The 15,662-nt window shown below is 37.0% G+C and overlaps 1 protein-coding gene across 1 annotated transcript; it reads right to left on the bottom strand.

Annotated features, from left to right (window-relative positions):
- Positions 1-5,491: 5,491 nt before the first annotated feature.
- Positions 5,492-14,520, bottom strand: LOC121251897 (lysM domain receptor-like kinase 3). Its single transcript, XM_041151310.1, has 13 exons — positions 13,697-14,520; positions 12,886-12,919; positions 12,751-12,758; positions 12,428-12,598; positions 11,565-11,788; positions 7,369-7,452; positions 6,940-7,036; positions 6,697-6,848; positions 6,516-6,610; positions 6,081-6,219; positions 5,881-5,982; positions 5,646-5,798; positions 5,492-5,589 (listed from the first exon to the last, which is right to left on the bottom strand). The coding sequence occupies exons 1-12, from the start codon at positions 14,418-14,420 to the stop codon at positions 5,691-5,693; spliced, it is 1,938 nt and encodes a 645-aa protein (XP_041007244.1). The 5' UTR covers positions 14,421-14,520; the 3' UTR covers positions 5,492-5,589; positions 5,646-5,690.
- Between the last annotated feature and the right edge of the window lie 1,142 nt (positions 14,521-15,662).

The following is a 15,662-nucleotide window of genomic DNA, read 5'->3' as shown; positions in this document are numbered from 1 at the left end:
ACATTGTAAATACCCTTCCAACACCTTATTCAAGGCTTCAATCTGCCCATCGCTTTGTGGATGATAGACAGAGCTGAAGTTAAGGGTAATGCCTTGGAGGGTAAACAACCCTTTCCAGAATGAACTTAGGAACAAGGGATCCTTGTCAGACACTATGGTCTTAGGAAATCCATGCAGCTTAAAAACTGTCCTTAAGAACACTTGGGCTACATCCTGGGCTGTGTAAGGTGAGATAGGGGGATGAAATGCCCATATTTTGTGAAGTGGTCCACTACCACAAAGATGACAGAGTACTCCTTAGAATTTGGTAACTCTTTAATAAATCCATGTAAATGTCCATCCAAGCTTGTTGAGGTATGGGGAGGGGTTGTAGGGGACTTGGTAGTGGCAGGGTTTCATATTTAGTAGCCTGACATGTACCACACTCCCTGACCCAGTAGAAATCTCTCTTGGCCGACTGATAAGTCTTAAGATAGCCTGAATGACCTGCCATGGGGTCTGTATGTATATATTGCAACACCTTCATTTTGAAAGGAGAATCTGGCACTATAAAAATTCTACCTTTTTTAAAAATTAGCCCTTGTTGTAGAGTAATCCCTTTTTGCACCTCCTGTTCATTTTGCAACTTAGTTAGTAGATCTAAGAACTCCTTAGAATCTCAATAACTTTGCCTTAGTTCCTCTACCCACTCAGTTGTGGGAAAGGAACTTTGTGAGAACACTCCCATGTTTTCAGATTTTGTATCTCCCCTCCTTGATAGAGCATCCGCCACTAAATTTTCCTTCCCTTTTTTATACTCTATTTTGAACTCATACCCCCATCAACTTGCTTAGCCACTTGTGATGTGCTTCTCTTCCCACTTTCTGCTCAAGCAGAAATTTTAATGCTTGTTGATCTGTTTTGATAATAAATGACTGCCCCAAGAGATATGGACGCCATTTTTGTACTGCAGTAACCACGGCCAATAGTTCCCTTTCCTTTAACATTTTGTTCAAAAAGGTTATTGGTTGTCCTAATTGCATTAGGATAGCCCCAATGCCCTTCCCACTAGCATCACATTCCATTGTATATGGTTGTGAAAAGTCTGGAAGTTTGAGGACAGGAGGTTGGGTGATAGCCTCCTTTAAAGTCATAAAGGCTTGGGTTGCCTCTTGGGCCCATGAAAAGGCATTCTTCCTCAAAAGGCTAGTAAGAACCCATAATTCTTGATGAACTTTTGATGGTACCCGGTCAATCCTAAGAATCCCCTCAAGGCCTTTGTTTTCTTAGGTGTGGGCTACTCTAACATGGATGTAATCTTGGAGGGGCCGGCCTTGACTCCTTGGCCCGAAATGATGTGGCCCAAATAATCCACTTCTTCCACTCCAAACCAACACTTAGACCTTTTTGCATACAGTTGGTGCCCATACAGCAGCTGTAACACCTGTCTAAGGTGGTCTAGATGCTCTTCCCAACTCTTGTTGTCACTAATATGTTGTCAAAAAATAGTAGAACCAATCTCCTCAACAATGGTTTGAAAACATCATTCATTAGCCCCTGAAAAGTAGACGGGGCATTAGTGAGCCCAAATGGCATTACTAAGAACTCATAGTGGCCCTCATGAGTTCTAAATGTGGTTTTGGCTACATCCTTGGGTACCACCCGGATTTGATGGTATCTCGACCTTAAATCCAACTTTGAGAAGACCCTAGCCCCTGCCAACTCATCTAGTAACTCATTGATCACAGGAATAGGGAACTTTTCTTTAATTATTTCATGATTCAACGCCCAATAATCCACTCACAATCTCCACCCTCCATCTGCCTTTTGTACTAGTTACACCAGGAAGGAAAAGCGGCTGGAACTTGGCCTCACTACTCCATTTTTCAATAATTCAGCTACAATCTTTTCAATTTCTGATTTTTGGTAGTTGGGATAAGGATAGGGTCTAGTGGAAATGGATTGGGTGCTATCTTTCAAAATTATTTTATGGTCTTGGGTTCTTGGGGGGGTTAACCCTTGTGGTTCCTTAAAAATACCTTAAACTCACTCAACAACTCCTCCAATCTAGCACTGTCCACACCCTTTTGTGTTTCACTCTCTTGTCCTACTATTTGCAACAACATTCTCTTCCCCTTCATAAGTGAGGCCAACATAGTTTTGTTGTTGTCTCTCACCTTGTAGGGCTGCAATTTGAGCCCCAACAAGCTGATTTTCTACCCTTCCCTCCCAAACTCCATGGATAACCTTGAGAAGTCCCAAACAATAGGACCCAAGGTGGCTAGCCAATTAACTCTCAACACTAAGTCACAACCACCCAATTCAAGAATGTAAAGAGGGGCTAAGAATATGAAACCTTGTATTTTAATGGGCACTACCTCAATGTACTCGTCACTCTTGACCATTTCGCCATTGGCCACCCGTACATTCAGCTTAGCTGATGGATTCACTTTCAACTTTGCCTTGTGAGCCACTGCCGGGTCAAGGAAGCAATGAGTGCTTCCTAAGTCCACCAAAATGACCACTGGTTCCTCTTCTATTTTACCTTCCAACCTCATAGTGCTTGCACTTGAAGTTCCCACCATGGCATTAATGGATATTTCCAACTTTTCCTCCACTATTTCTTTCATCACCTCTTACTCTTTTGGTTGCAATTCCTCCATGAGTTCTAGCTCCACCACCTCACCCATCTCCTCCCAACTTTGCAAGAGGTAGATCTTTGGTGACTTGCAATTGTGAGCGGGGCTTCACTTCTCGTCACAACGAAAACATAAACCTTTCCTTCATTTTTCATCCATTTGTCGCGAGAAATCTTGTGCAAGTACAGTGGGATTAGCCCACCTCGTGGCCCCTCCTGGTGTCCTTGACTAAAGCTGCCCAAGATAGGTATAGTACTCCTTTCTCCAATTGATCTAGGCTGTTTTCTCATGCCAGCTAAATACTCTTCTTGTATTTTTGCCAAACCAAAGGCAGCATTCAAACTAATTGGATTGAACATTTTGATTGGTAGTTGGATCTCGTCCTTCAACCCACTAATAAAGCAACTGAGTTTGTGGCAATCAGTTAGACCTGTCAACCTGTTGGACAGTGAATCAAATTATGCTTTGTATGTTGTTATTGAAGAGGACTACTTCAACCTTGTCAATGTTTCCATCATATCATCATAGGTTGTAGGCCTAAATTGAACCTGGAGGGCCCTTGTGAATGTCTCTCAGTCCCTAAATTGGCCACTACTCCATGCATTTTGATACCAGATAAGTGCTTCTCCCTTCATATGATAAAATTCCATTAGCAAACGAGGAGAAACCTGTGTTAGGTGGAATTAAAAGTACTGATTTGCTTTAAAAACCCATTCAAAAAATCTAACTTGACTCCTTTCGTGCAGATTCGTCTCGAGTTTGGGACCTCTCATTCATGGTCTCTGTTGCTCTCCCTCTGTGCGATCTGGTTGTTGGATTCCAGAACAGAGCTCATCATATATGTCATTTCGTCCATACACTGATGGAGCTCTGCTATACTTTGGTGATGTTCTACTAATTCTTTCTGGGTTGCTTCCTGCTGTTGTTTGGATCTAGTATTATCAACCATGGGAAATTTCTAGGTAAGTTGATGAATCGATTTGTAAGGAACGTAGGCTCTAGGATACCACTTGTTAGGATTCTGCTTGTGATTTTACTTGTAAAGGATGTACTCTGGTAATGATGTAAAAAATGTGAAAGGGATAACACAGAAAGGAAATGGACAATTCATACGCTGGAGTGTGTTCGAGGCCACTCCTTTCTCCAGAGAGAAATTACAAAGAAAATAACAGACTTGTCAGATGCCTCAGACTACCCCCTGCGTGGGCTTTAACAACCCTTTACTGTAATTACAGCATTACCCCCTTTTTTTTGTCTTTTCTAGAATAATACAATTGCAGTAATAAAATGAATAAAGCTGTGCGTTTAATGAAATCCTATGCTACACCGTTTAACATTTATTCTTAACGGCACCGTTTCAGCTTTAAGATAATGCACCTCCTGAACCCTAGTTCCTCTTCATTCAAACTATGCGGAGTCTTTACTTCTTCTAAACTGCTGCCTTTTTCTTCTAGAGCCCTGAAAATACTCTCCTTCAATCCACCATCTTCGTAGCCATGTAAAAGACTCAAACATATAATTAAGATATAATCAAAATATATCCATCAATATCATCTACTAAACGATCAATGCACAACTGATCATATGTTAATGGGGTTTATCAGATTAAGCAAAACATAATTGACTGGACACTCGGTAGAATACTAGTAAAAGCATCTTTTTATTCCATATTTTAGACCTTAAAAATTGTGAGAATGTACATTAATTTATTGAAAACGTAAATTGGTTTGCATTGATGCATGAAACGTTTTCCCTTTCAAATCAACCTCTGCGGATGATCTCATGAACTATAACCCTAGCTGGTCAACCACACATTGTGCAAAAATTATCTCAAAAAATATGTAATTTGTTTATCATAATTTAGGGTCGTTTGGATAGTGAGTTGAGATAAAATTAAGTTGAGATAAAAGTTAAAAGTTGAATAAAATATTGTTAGAATATTATTTTTTAGTATTATTATATTGTTTTGAGATTTGAAAAGTTGGATTTTTTATTATATTTTGTGTGAAATTTAAAAAAGTTGTAATGATGAGATGAGATGAAACGCTTCTTGTATCCAAACCGGGCCAATTAAAACTTAAAGCAGCAGATAATTAATTGTTCAACGGTTTAGTTTTAGTGATAAAATATTTTTATATATTTAGCAAAAGTCTTTGTAAATATTCACTCGAACTTTGGTGTTAATATTTCATGTTTTGTCTAAGTTGATTTTATACTGAACTCAAGTACAGATAATTTGATGTATAACTTGAAGGTTAATGAAACTTAATCTCCGCAGATTAGACCTAATTGGACTTTATATTCGTAACTTTTTGTAAGTCATGGTAAATATGGCAATCATGCCTGAACCACATGACCATAAACCATAATTCATATATGCATGCTTAGTTTCTCAACATGTTAATTTGTTCTTTTCATCATTTGATCACTACCAATATTATATATAAAAAAAAGCTTTTAAAATAAATATATCGCATAAAATCATATCAATTTATAAAATAATTTTTATAATTATTTTTATGGATGAACTAATTTTTTCTTGTTTAAATAATATATAAGTAATCACTAATATATCTGGAATACCAAATAAAGTATCCAATTAATTCTTTTAAGAAAACGAATTCTAAATCCAACCTTACTATTCAAAACATCTTGATCAAATTCAATATGCTAAATGAGAAAAAAAATCCCATCTCAGATATGTATGTAAAAATTATAAATTTATAACTCGAAACAAATCAAGATTATCAACTTTGCCTGTCAAAATATATACCAAGGGGCATTTTCTTTATCTGAACTAATTATGAATTCAGGATCATTGAAAGAGTTGGTATATATGTTAATAATCCCACTAGTACTGAACTATATATGGAGTTGTTATTGTTTAATGGAGGATTCAGTACTTCTTTTCTAGATCATTGATTAGAAAATACGGGGAACATAATAAGATAGCTAGAGATCATTGTCATGACAATAGGAATGGACATGATCCTGATCCTGATCAGGATCATCCACTAGTACTCATGAAGAGCTTGATTTTGAAAATAGGAATGGACATGATCTTGATCCTGATCAGACATCAATTGTGGATGAAAGTGACATCAAGGCAACCACGACAGCTCTCATACTTGGACGTAGTTGCGGATCCTCCAGTGTACATTCTCTAGCAAGCATGGACACCTGCAATCAAACGTTTCCATAGCTTTATTCCATTGTAAAAATAAATAGTAGCTGGATTTTGTAAAAAGTTTGTACGTTTCACCTTCCAAACTGAGTCAAGTGGGTAGTCATCTCCAAGCCGAGGGTCAACTAGTTTGCGTAGGTCTTCCATAGGATTATCAGGCCGATTAAGAGCATCCTCAAACTGCGAATCACAGGAAATATATCAATGTGGCTTCAGAGGAGGAAAATATTCAGCATAAAAAAGGCTTTATATGAAGCCTAATTTATTAGAAGATTTACTAATGTCACGAGGCTCTTAGATTCAACAGTGGAACAGTTTGGCTTGAACACAGCTTGCTTCGCAGAAATAAGTTCATAAAGGACAACCCCAAAGGCATATACATCTACTTTGGGAGAAACATCTCCATACTGAGCATATCTGCACAAAAAAATGGGTTAGAATTTATTCAATTTTGTACAGACAAATCCATACATTAAGTACTTTTCCTCGCCTATTGGGAAAGAGTCCATGACTCCATGCATAGGGGATCCGTGAAATTAACATATCAGCAGGCGCAGATAATCGCATAGATAGATATGTATCTAAGGTTGGAAAATTGCTCAAAAATTACAATCAATTGTCCTTGTAGCAGCTTGCATGCATGCATATGCTGCCAAAACAGTACTTATCTTTCATTATTGCTGAATTTGCTACTGCCTAAAATGCCAACTTACTCAGGTGCCATGTATCCAAATGTTCCCACAAGACGGGTGGGGAGTAGGGATGCTTTTCCTTTGGTAAGTCTAGTAGTTAATCCGAAATTTGCAACCTGCAATAAATGCATATATGCATATATCAATACAACAACTTGAACAAGCTTCCGAACATCTATAACACCAGAATCACTGATGCAACCTTTCCATGGAAGTTCTTGTCTATCAATATACTCGCTGATTTAAGATCACGATGAACATGGAGAGGAACAGTGTGCTCGTGAATATGTTCGAGACCCCGGGCTGAATCAAGGGCAATTTGCACTCGAGTGGACCACGGCAATGGGTCCCTCCCTGCAAGAAATGTCAACCCAATTATAAGCATTTATCTGAATGTGACCATCTGTAAACATCCTAATTACCATGCACATGCATGGGATCTCACCTAAGGAGCCACGCAAATGCTGGCTCAAGTTGCCATTCTCAATATATTCATAGACCAGGAAAAGAGACCCCTCAACACAATATCCGATCAACCGCACCTGACACGATTTTTTTGTTAAGTGATAGATATATATATTATATATATATATCAGAAGATGGGATTAAAAAAAAAAAAAAAAAAAAAAAAGAAAAACATCACACATCTTGAATATTCATTTACGCTAGTACATGAGAGAAAAATGCACTAGTACTGCACTAATGCATTAGAGATAAGTAGTACTAGGACTTCCATCTTTCTTAATTTCTCGCTTTTTTTTTGGGCCATGTTGGGGAAAAACAGAACAAATAATAGAGCAAAACCTAGCATACAAATCAACTTTCTTAAATGACAATGATCATGTTGGTGTTGGGAAAGAAAGTACAATATTACCGTGTTCAAGTGATGAACATGTGTTAAAACATTTAATTCAGCAAGAAACTTTCTAGATGATTGCATCTTCTTGATTGCAACTTTCTGCACAGATAGAGTGAAGGAATCAGTGCTATATATTAGGAAAGGTGAAAATTATATGCAAATCAATAAGATGGCATGCATGGCTAAAGGCGGGTGTGGTTGGTTAGTTATCCGTGTAGAATGCTAACGAATGCAGCAACAAACACCAAGGAAAACAGATTATGCAATTGCCAAAGAGTCCAAAGATGTAAATTCGGTATTTCTTTGCCATAAGTGAAAGTTCATTAATAAATTCATGGGTATGTACCATCCTATTCTTTTTTCTTTTTTAAATAAAAATTTGAAATGGAAAAATATTCTCCGAGTTGTCCATCTATTTTTCCCCCCATCCGCTCAGTAGATGAATCTCCCCTGTACTTCCCTAAATTCAGATTGGGTGCTGATCCTACGTACGTACTCATGAACTAGACCAATATTCAGGCCATGCAATATGCAAGGTAGTCCTGATCACACTTGCAAAAAGAGGGCTATTGTATCTGTTAAAAGTTAATGTATTTTCTTGAATATTCTAGAAATAGTCATGTTCAGTATTGTACGGTAGCCAAAGTCCATTGAACCTTCAACCATGAACCATGCATGTGTCTAGTTTATTTATTGTGCCTAGGAAGTTGTAAGGGCTGGTTATAGAATGTATCTATTTCCCCTATATATACCCAATGTAGGGTAGGGTCTTTTCTACAGTATTTGGAAGAACTCAACCATAGAAGTCTTCCTAATTCCTCTATCCTTTTCTCACAACTTACCCATTTAAATATCAACTTGCAATTCCCAACAGTGGTATAGAGCTCAAGTCCGATCAATTTTGGGCGAAGGGCACCATGGCTTCCGGTTCTTCTCAACCATTTTGGCGCTGAAAATCATGACTATTGGAGTATCAAAATGATGAATTTTTTTCAATCTCAAGATTTATGGGAGGTGATTGAAGATGGAGTTGCAAATCCTATTGAAGGAAGTCGTGTCTCTACAAGTCAAAAATCAAAACAAAAGGAGTTCCAAGATAACACGGAAGTACGAACTATCAAGCTCCAAACTCTGAGAAGAGAATTGGAGAATCTTAGAATGAAAGATTCTGAGATTGCTAAAGATTATTGTTCAAGGATGATGGAGATTGTAAATCAGATGAGAGCTTATGGAGAAGAAATCTCTTATCAAAGACTGGTACAAAAGATATTAATCATCATGACAGAAAAACATGATCCTGTTGTAGCTGCAATTGAACAGTCTAAGGACTTATCATCTATGTAATGGGCTCTCTACAAGCACATGAGCAAAGATTGAATAGGCATTCTGATGTATGAAAGCAGATTTTTTATTCTTTTTATAGATAATTATCCCCGAATGACATGGGTATATTTTCTTTGAGAAAACTCATTTGGAACCTTTAAGATATTCAAGGAAAAACAAAGTTGCCATTACATCAAGATTTTAAGAAGTGATATAAGTAAAGAAGATGCCTCAAATGAATTTGAGTATAATTTTGTGAAGACGAGGGATGGAGCATCATCTCATTGTTGCTTATTGTCCACAACAAAAAGGAGTATTGAAGCAAAAGATCAGAACTGTCATGGAAATGGCAAGATCAATGCTAATGGATAAAGGACCTCCAAATAAATCACCGCAAAAAGATGTTAAACCATGGTTAAGCATCTTCAGAACTAAATTTAGCCACAAAAACCAATTTTTCTTGTAGTGATATACATTACAGCAGCTGGAGCAGCACACCAAACAATATGGCTTAAAAGAATATTTGAAGACATTGGAAGAGGATACTACAAAGATCTATTGTGACAACACGTCGGCAATAGCTATGACAAAAAATTCAGTTTATCATAATCGAACAAAACACATTGCCATCAAGTATCACTTTCTAAGAGAAGTAGAAGCAAATGAAGAAATCAATCTGAAATATTGAGAAAGTGAAGAACAACTTACAGACATATTCACAAATGCATTACCAAGATAAAAGTTTCATTTATTGCACAGAATGCTTGGAATTTCAAAATGCATTAAGGAGTATTAAAAATTATTCTTTTTCTTGAATATTCTAAAAGAGAAAAGCTATTTGTAACTAGCTTGGGGAACAGCGTCCCATGAGGTAGAACTACAAAATGGCACCGTTTTCTTTTTTTACCAAAATCGCGAACTCGTTTCACCCATTTCAGACTTTCATGATTTCATCCCTTCGTCTTCCCCATAGGCACGACTCCCCCATTTCTTCCAGTCACTCCATAGCTCTTCGTTCTCCAAAACCCACAATAACTCATACCCTTAAAACAAAGAAGAGCAAGGTGGTGCCGTTGGGTTGCAAGATCCAGCTTGCCTCCTTGGCGAGGTCGCGGAGGACCTCGTTGATGTCAGTGCGAGGGGACAGGTGGTAGCCACCGTGCTTTCGCAAGCCGTGAAAGATGTTGGTGGTAATGGCCCTCCTCTGCCTCTACCTCTCCCTCATTTTCGTCTTCTCCTTCTTGCTATCTGTCCTTCCCACTACTCCTGGTTTCCAACAGATCTCTTCATGATCGCAGCGTGGTCCTTTGGTATGCCCCACCACTCGCGATGGGGGAAGGGGAGACGTGGTGAACGACTGGAGAAGGAACCGTCGAAGATGGTTAGTGTTTGCCGACGACGAGGGGTAGGAACGACCGTTGAAGAAAAGAGGCAATTTCTGAGATTGAGAGTGAGGGATGAGGATGAGGTATTGTAGCTTTGATGTTTGTGAAAAATTGACACATGAAATGGTTCTGGAAAAATTCATTACCCATCTCATTCACAGCAAATAAAAGTCGAGTTTTGGTGAAAACTATTGACGGGATTGCGAAATATCATGGCAGGTATGGGATGGCTTGTCGAGTTATGACGGTGGCTAGATTCAGACTCGGTAGACCAATGCTGCCCAAGCAAAGAATAGGCATTCAAATGGACAAGGGCGCTGGCCTGTGAAGGAAGAACTTGTCATCTCCTAGCCATATCGAGTTGATCTTGTCTGAAAAGGAAGAACCTGTGAAGAAAGAGCCCAAGACCTAGTTGGCAACTAGCAAGTCTAAGAAGTCTCAAGCTCTACACAGTCATGCTTCATCTTGAGTGGCAGTTTTAGAACTGGCAATTGAATTGGCAATTTTAGAACCTGCTATGTAGTTGATTTAGGTCGCATTTGTCTTATTTCAAATTATGGTTAGTTCAATCTTCATGCCGATGACCACTCTCTCTGTTTTTTCTCCTATACGAAGACGAAGATCTGTCTTATTTCTTTAGCTCGTGTTATTTCTTCTATTTGTTGTTTTGTGTTTTTTAAATGAGTTGAGGATAACTACAGTGGACTTGATGTTTTTAACTATAGGAAGAACCGGTTATTTCTTTTGTTTTTCAGCTCGTGCTATATCAGCTAATGTGGCAAGTCGATTCTCTCACGGTTTCTTATGCCGGTTGTACATAAAAGAATTTATTCTAAGAATAGTCATGTTCATTGTATGGTAGCCACAGACCATTGAACCAGCTTGAACCATAAACCATGCATAGATCTAATTTATTTATTGTGTCTAAGAAGTTGTAAGGGTTAGTTCTAGAATCATGTATTATATATCTACTTCCTATATATATATATATATATATACCGATTAATGTAGGGTGCTTTGTATGGCAAGCCAATAAAATAAACCAAAAAAAAGAAAAAACTCTGCATTTTCAACAATCTTTGGAAGAACTCAACCATAGAAGTCTTCCTAATTCCTCTAGCCTTTTCTCACAACTTACCCATTTATCTAAATATCACCTTGCAATTCCCAACAGTATCATTTAATATAAGCCTACATGCATGCATGACTACAACTCTTTATCACAATGGCGTCAAGAAAATTACATAATGGGCAAAATTAATTCCATGCATAATTAATGTGCAATTTACCTAATGTGATTTATGAATATAAATATATATATATATATATATATATTACTACAAGAAAACTGCTTATTTGTGACCAGTTATTTCCATCGAAAATGTTTATTTCTTGTCAAAATGAGTCTGTTTTTATCTAGTCGTTATTGTAGCAAATAATCCGTCACAAATATTTGTTTTTCTTGTAGTAGTGTATATATATATGTAGCTACAAATTAATTACCTCGCCTCTCAGCTCTGCATAATAAAAAGACCCAGAGCCACCTTTACCGATCTTATTAGCCAAACTGAAGTTATCGGTAGCAGTAGCAAGTTCTTCATATGAGAACTCTACCGATATGCTCACAGTTATGCCTTTAAGACCTGAAGCCGAAGCCGGACCAGCAACAGGAGGCCGATTACTATTTGAATATTCCTCATCCTTGACGTTTAAGGTACTTTCTGGCCCTAAATCAAAGTAGTAGTGAAAAGGAAAACCAAAAAGCAGTAGTGAGCTTGTGTACTCTAATCTCCATATATCCAATTTCATTAATGCTCACTACGATTGCATATCTATAAACATGAGTTCAAAGCATTTTTCAGTATCACTGCTTAATTAAATGAGATTTCCTTATAGGTTATATTTTTGGCAGACTATTTTGCAAAACACAAAGATATATCGGCCGGAGTTCTGACACTAGTGAGAATATTGTCATTAATTTTCCCAACTCTCCAAACAAAATCAATTGCATTCCTCGGAAGTCTGACATTTGTCATCGACTTAGACTTAGCCATCACTAAGGAATATGAAGCCTTAATTAGTTTAAAAATATTTCCTAAGAAAATACACGTACGGATTACTCTTTCACATTAAATCACGTCAATTTGTAGGATTGGTTTTGTGTAATCACTTTATAGCTAGAGTGTTTTTCTTTATGATGACCAAGCTGCATGCAGTACCCTTTTCTGAATAAAAGTAAGGGATGATTGGAATCACATGAAAAAATCAATTTTTTATCATAAGCATTACATTTTTCAAAGAAATTGTGCGAATTTTAGACACCGTAGAACCATATCTAATTTAACTTATAACTAGAACATATATACCATGCCCACTCGGAGCAGATAGATGATCTTTAGATGATGCCAAAGGCAACTTCGCCTCCGGATCCAGCTTCTTCTTTATAAGGTGACATCCGAGATATATGCAAGCGGCAAATAACAAAAAACCAGCTACTCCTCCAATAGCTGCACCAGCAATAACTCCTCTCGCTAATCCTGCATGCTTATAGTTAATTAGCAAATCATGTTAAGCTTTAAAATTAGTACCACTAGCCTCTGCACTTTAATATCTGAGACATGATGTCTCAAATGTCAAAGTTATAAACATAATCCTTGTAAAACCAACTGCATGTGGAAGAGGATCGAACCGTTTGAGCTGCAAATTAAGGGAGGAAACCACAACAAATTAAGTACAACTTGTAAATATAAGACAAACTACAATATTAGAAGTAAATATAGCCTTTTCCTTTAGTATGAAGATCAAATTTATACAAGCTACGTACCTTGAGGGCAGAGATGGATAAGTACCATTTTGATCTGCAAATAAATCGGGAAAGAAAAAAAATAAAAGGCAAGTTAATGGAAATCGATCATAGCCCTCAGAAACCATAGTACTCTTGATGCTTGAAATTCAATGAAATCATTTGTAAAAAAAAAAATTATAAAAAGACCAACTATATATCTAATTCATGAAACTTTCTCCCTGTCAAGTTGTCAACCCCTCAACCCTGATCTGCTCTGAACCTTGGTCCACCACTCTTCAAATATTCTTTGTGCAGAAATGATCTCAAAAGATGTGTAATTTCTCTATCATAATCTAGCTAGAAGTGTTCCCTAGCATTCAAACTACAAAAACAGATTTGAAGATCTACTTGTTTAATTCGATTGAAGGCCAGGATAGTCCCACATCGGCTAGTAGTAATCTTGCTAGTAGCTTTATATTGAGAGAGACACCCTCTCTTGCACAAGCACTTTTATAGGAAGAGTTCTACCTCAATTAGTATCAGAGCCAAAACGAATATCGCTGGGGGTAGTAGGGCCGCTCCTGGCAAGGATCCCTTGGTTTGGTAGGAGTGTGGGGCCGCTGCAAGAGACCCCCAAGGGGAGGGTCGAGTATGCGGGCCGGGATAATCCCACATCGGCTAGTAGTGATCCTGCTAGTGGCTTTATATTGAGAGAGACACCCTCTCTTGCACAAACGTTTTTGTAGGATGAGTTATATATATATATATGTTTCAACTGAGATCAATCTGAGTAAGATCATGTAATCGTTAAGTACCTCGGATACAGAAACACAACAAAATTGTACGTTACCTTTGCCTGGAATATATACCACGCCACTCCCTTGGCTGAAATTCACACCCGGGTTGTAACTCTGCAGCAAGGTTGTATAACTTGTATTAAGACCCGTCTCCGCCGTAACCGATTCCAGTGTGTCACCCGGCCGAAGCGGATACGTAATAAACAACCCGAAATCCTCCGAAACCTCGCTGTTACCGCACGAGCATGTCACCGGCACGTTCAACGTCCCATAGTCGGGTAGCATATTGGGGTCGTAGGTATTAAATTTCAGCAGCAAATCGATTGTTGTCAGGTTCGCATACCATTTGCGTGCCACCTTCTTGTAGTAGTCCCCAGATTGAAGCGAGTAATTAAAAACGTAACCCAGAAAATCGTCTTCGATACATTCACATGGGAACGGAACATTGATTGTTCTATTCTGCAACTGGGTACTGTTTTTGTTGGGTATCTTTTGCTTGTTGTAACTCAGAATAGTGTCGGGGTTAATATTAAGAGTAGATTGCAAAAGCGTAGCTATAAACGTGAGATTTGTGCCCTCAGACACGTAGTACGAAGCTAAAGCTAGATGATGATCACATTGTTTACTGCATTTAGATTCGGCTACGTCGGCACGGAAGGTAATAATTGAGACCAGGACAATTAATACCAAACACTCGAACTTGGGTTTCATCGGATGGGAAAACCTGGAACGTTCCATGCAAATGATCTGTGAAATTTGCTGGTGATCCGGGTTCATCGAAGAAAGAAAGGAAGAAATGAATTCAGACAGAATGGTACTGGCCGGGGAGTTTTAAGGTCGTTGTCTAGGGTGATTCTATTGATGAGCAGGGACGTTTAGACCGTTGACTTAATTCGCAAAAAGACAAATGATCCATTCGCTATAATGAACAGTGTAATGGCATGACTCTTATAGTGCGTTTTCCCTATGGCCAAACAAACTAGCTAGGGTCAAATATTAGAACGTAAGCTGACCGCAAAGAATATATATTCCATTCAAATATGACAGAGTGAGTGTTCTAGTCTCAGTCATATAAATACGCGCTAAGAGAAAAATGGAGCCAATAATTGGTCCAGCTCATCGTATTTCTATCAAAATTTACAAAAGACTAAAGATTTTTATTGGTAATGTTATATACAATTTTAGAATGCACAAACCGTTTCGTTCATTCTTTTTGAAAAATATTAAATTTATTATTAAAAAATTAATTTTTTTATATAAATTTTATATTTATCTATTTTTTCTAAGAGAGTGCACAAAATTTACACACTCAATTTAAGACTGTAAATATTATTTTTCGATTTTTATGTCTTAAATAAACAAGCCATGCACACAATTTTTTTATAAAAAAAATAATTCTATCGTTGATTAAAAGTGTAAAAAATTTACCTCTTTTAGGACCTATTTATTTACAAATTGCTTGTGTTTTGTCTATTTAAAATTTATACTTAATATTACTTGAAAAGAAAATTGTCAAACATTCATAACTATAATGATATATACAAGTCCAAAATATATAAATCTTGCACAAACTTTTTTAAAAAAGTGGGCACCATCGTGAAAGGTGTGAAAATTTTACTTTTTTTTATGATGATCCCAATTTTTTATAAAATGTTTGTGCATTTGGAGTTTGTTCTTAGCATTACACTTAAGTAATAGTATATATTATATATAGGTTGTGCAAGCGTACGCCTCGCACTTCTTTTAGAAAATAATAGAATTCAATATTAAGAAATTAGTTTTTTATATAAATTATATATCTATTTGTTTAAAAAAATTATAAAATTATTATATTTTAAAAAAATTATTTTCATCCATTACTATTTAATACTCTACATCACATATTCTATAAAAAATATTATCTACTTTATAAAAAATACTTCACATCCTATATTAAAAAAATTATAATTATGACATGTGAGAATTAATTGTGACTCATGGATAATAAATTTTTATATTTTATTATTACAAATATCAGTC

This window comes from Juglans microcarpa x Juglans regia, chromosome 2S, assembly GCF_004785595.1.
Source record: "Juglans microcarpa x Juglans regia isolate MS1-56 chromosome 2S, Jm3101_v1.0, whole genome shotgun sequence".
Lineage (NCBI taxonomy): Eukaryota > Viridiplantae > Streptophyta > Magnoliopsida > Fagales > Juglandaceae > Juglans > Juglans microcarpa x Juglans regia.
This window is presented reverse-complemented; position numbering and strand designations above follow the sequence as displayed.

Bases quoted from the DNA above. Each gene is read 5' to 3' on its own strand.
- LOC121251897 (XM_041151310.1), bottom strand. From the start codon at position 14,420: ATGAACCCGGATCACCAGCAAATTTCACAGATCATTTGCATGGAACGT. The intron at 12,920-13,696 runs GTAACGTACAAT...ATTTATTTGCAG, and splicing joins GGTATATATTCCAGGCAAAG to ATCAAAATGGTACTTATCCA. The intron at 7,453-11,564 runs GTAATTAATTTG...CTATCTGTGCAG, and splicing joins ATGCAGAGCTGAGAGGCGAG to AAAGTTGCAATCAAGAAGAT.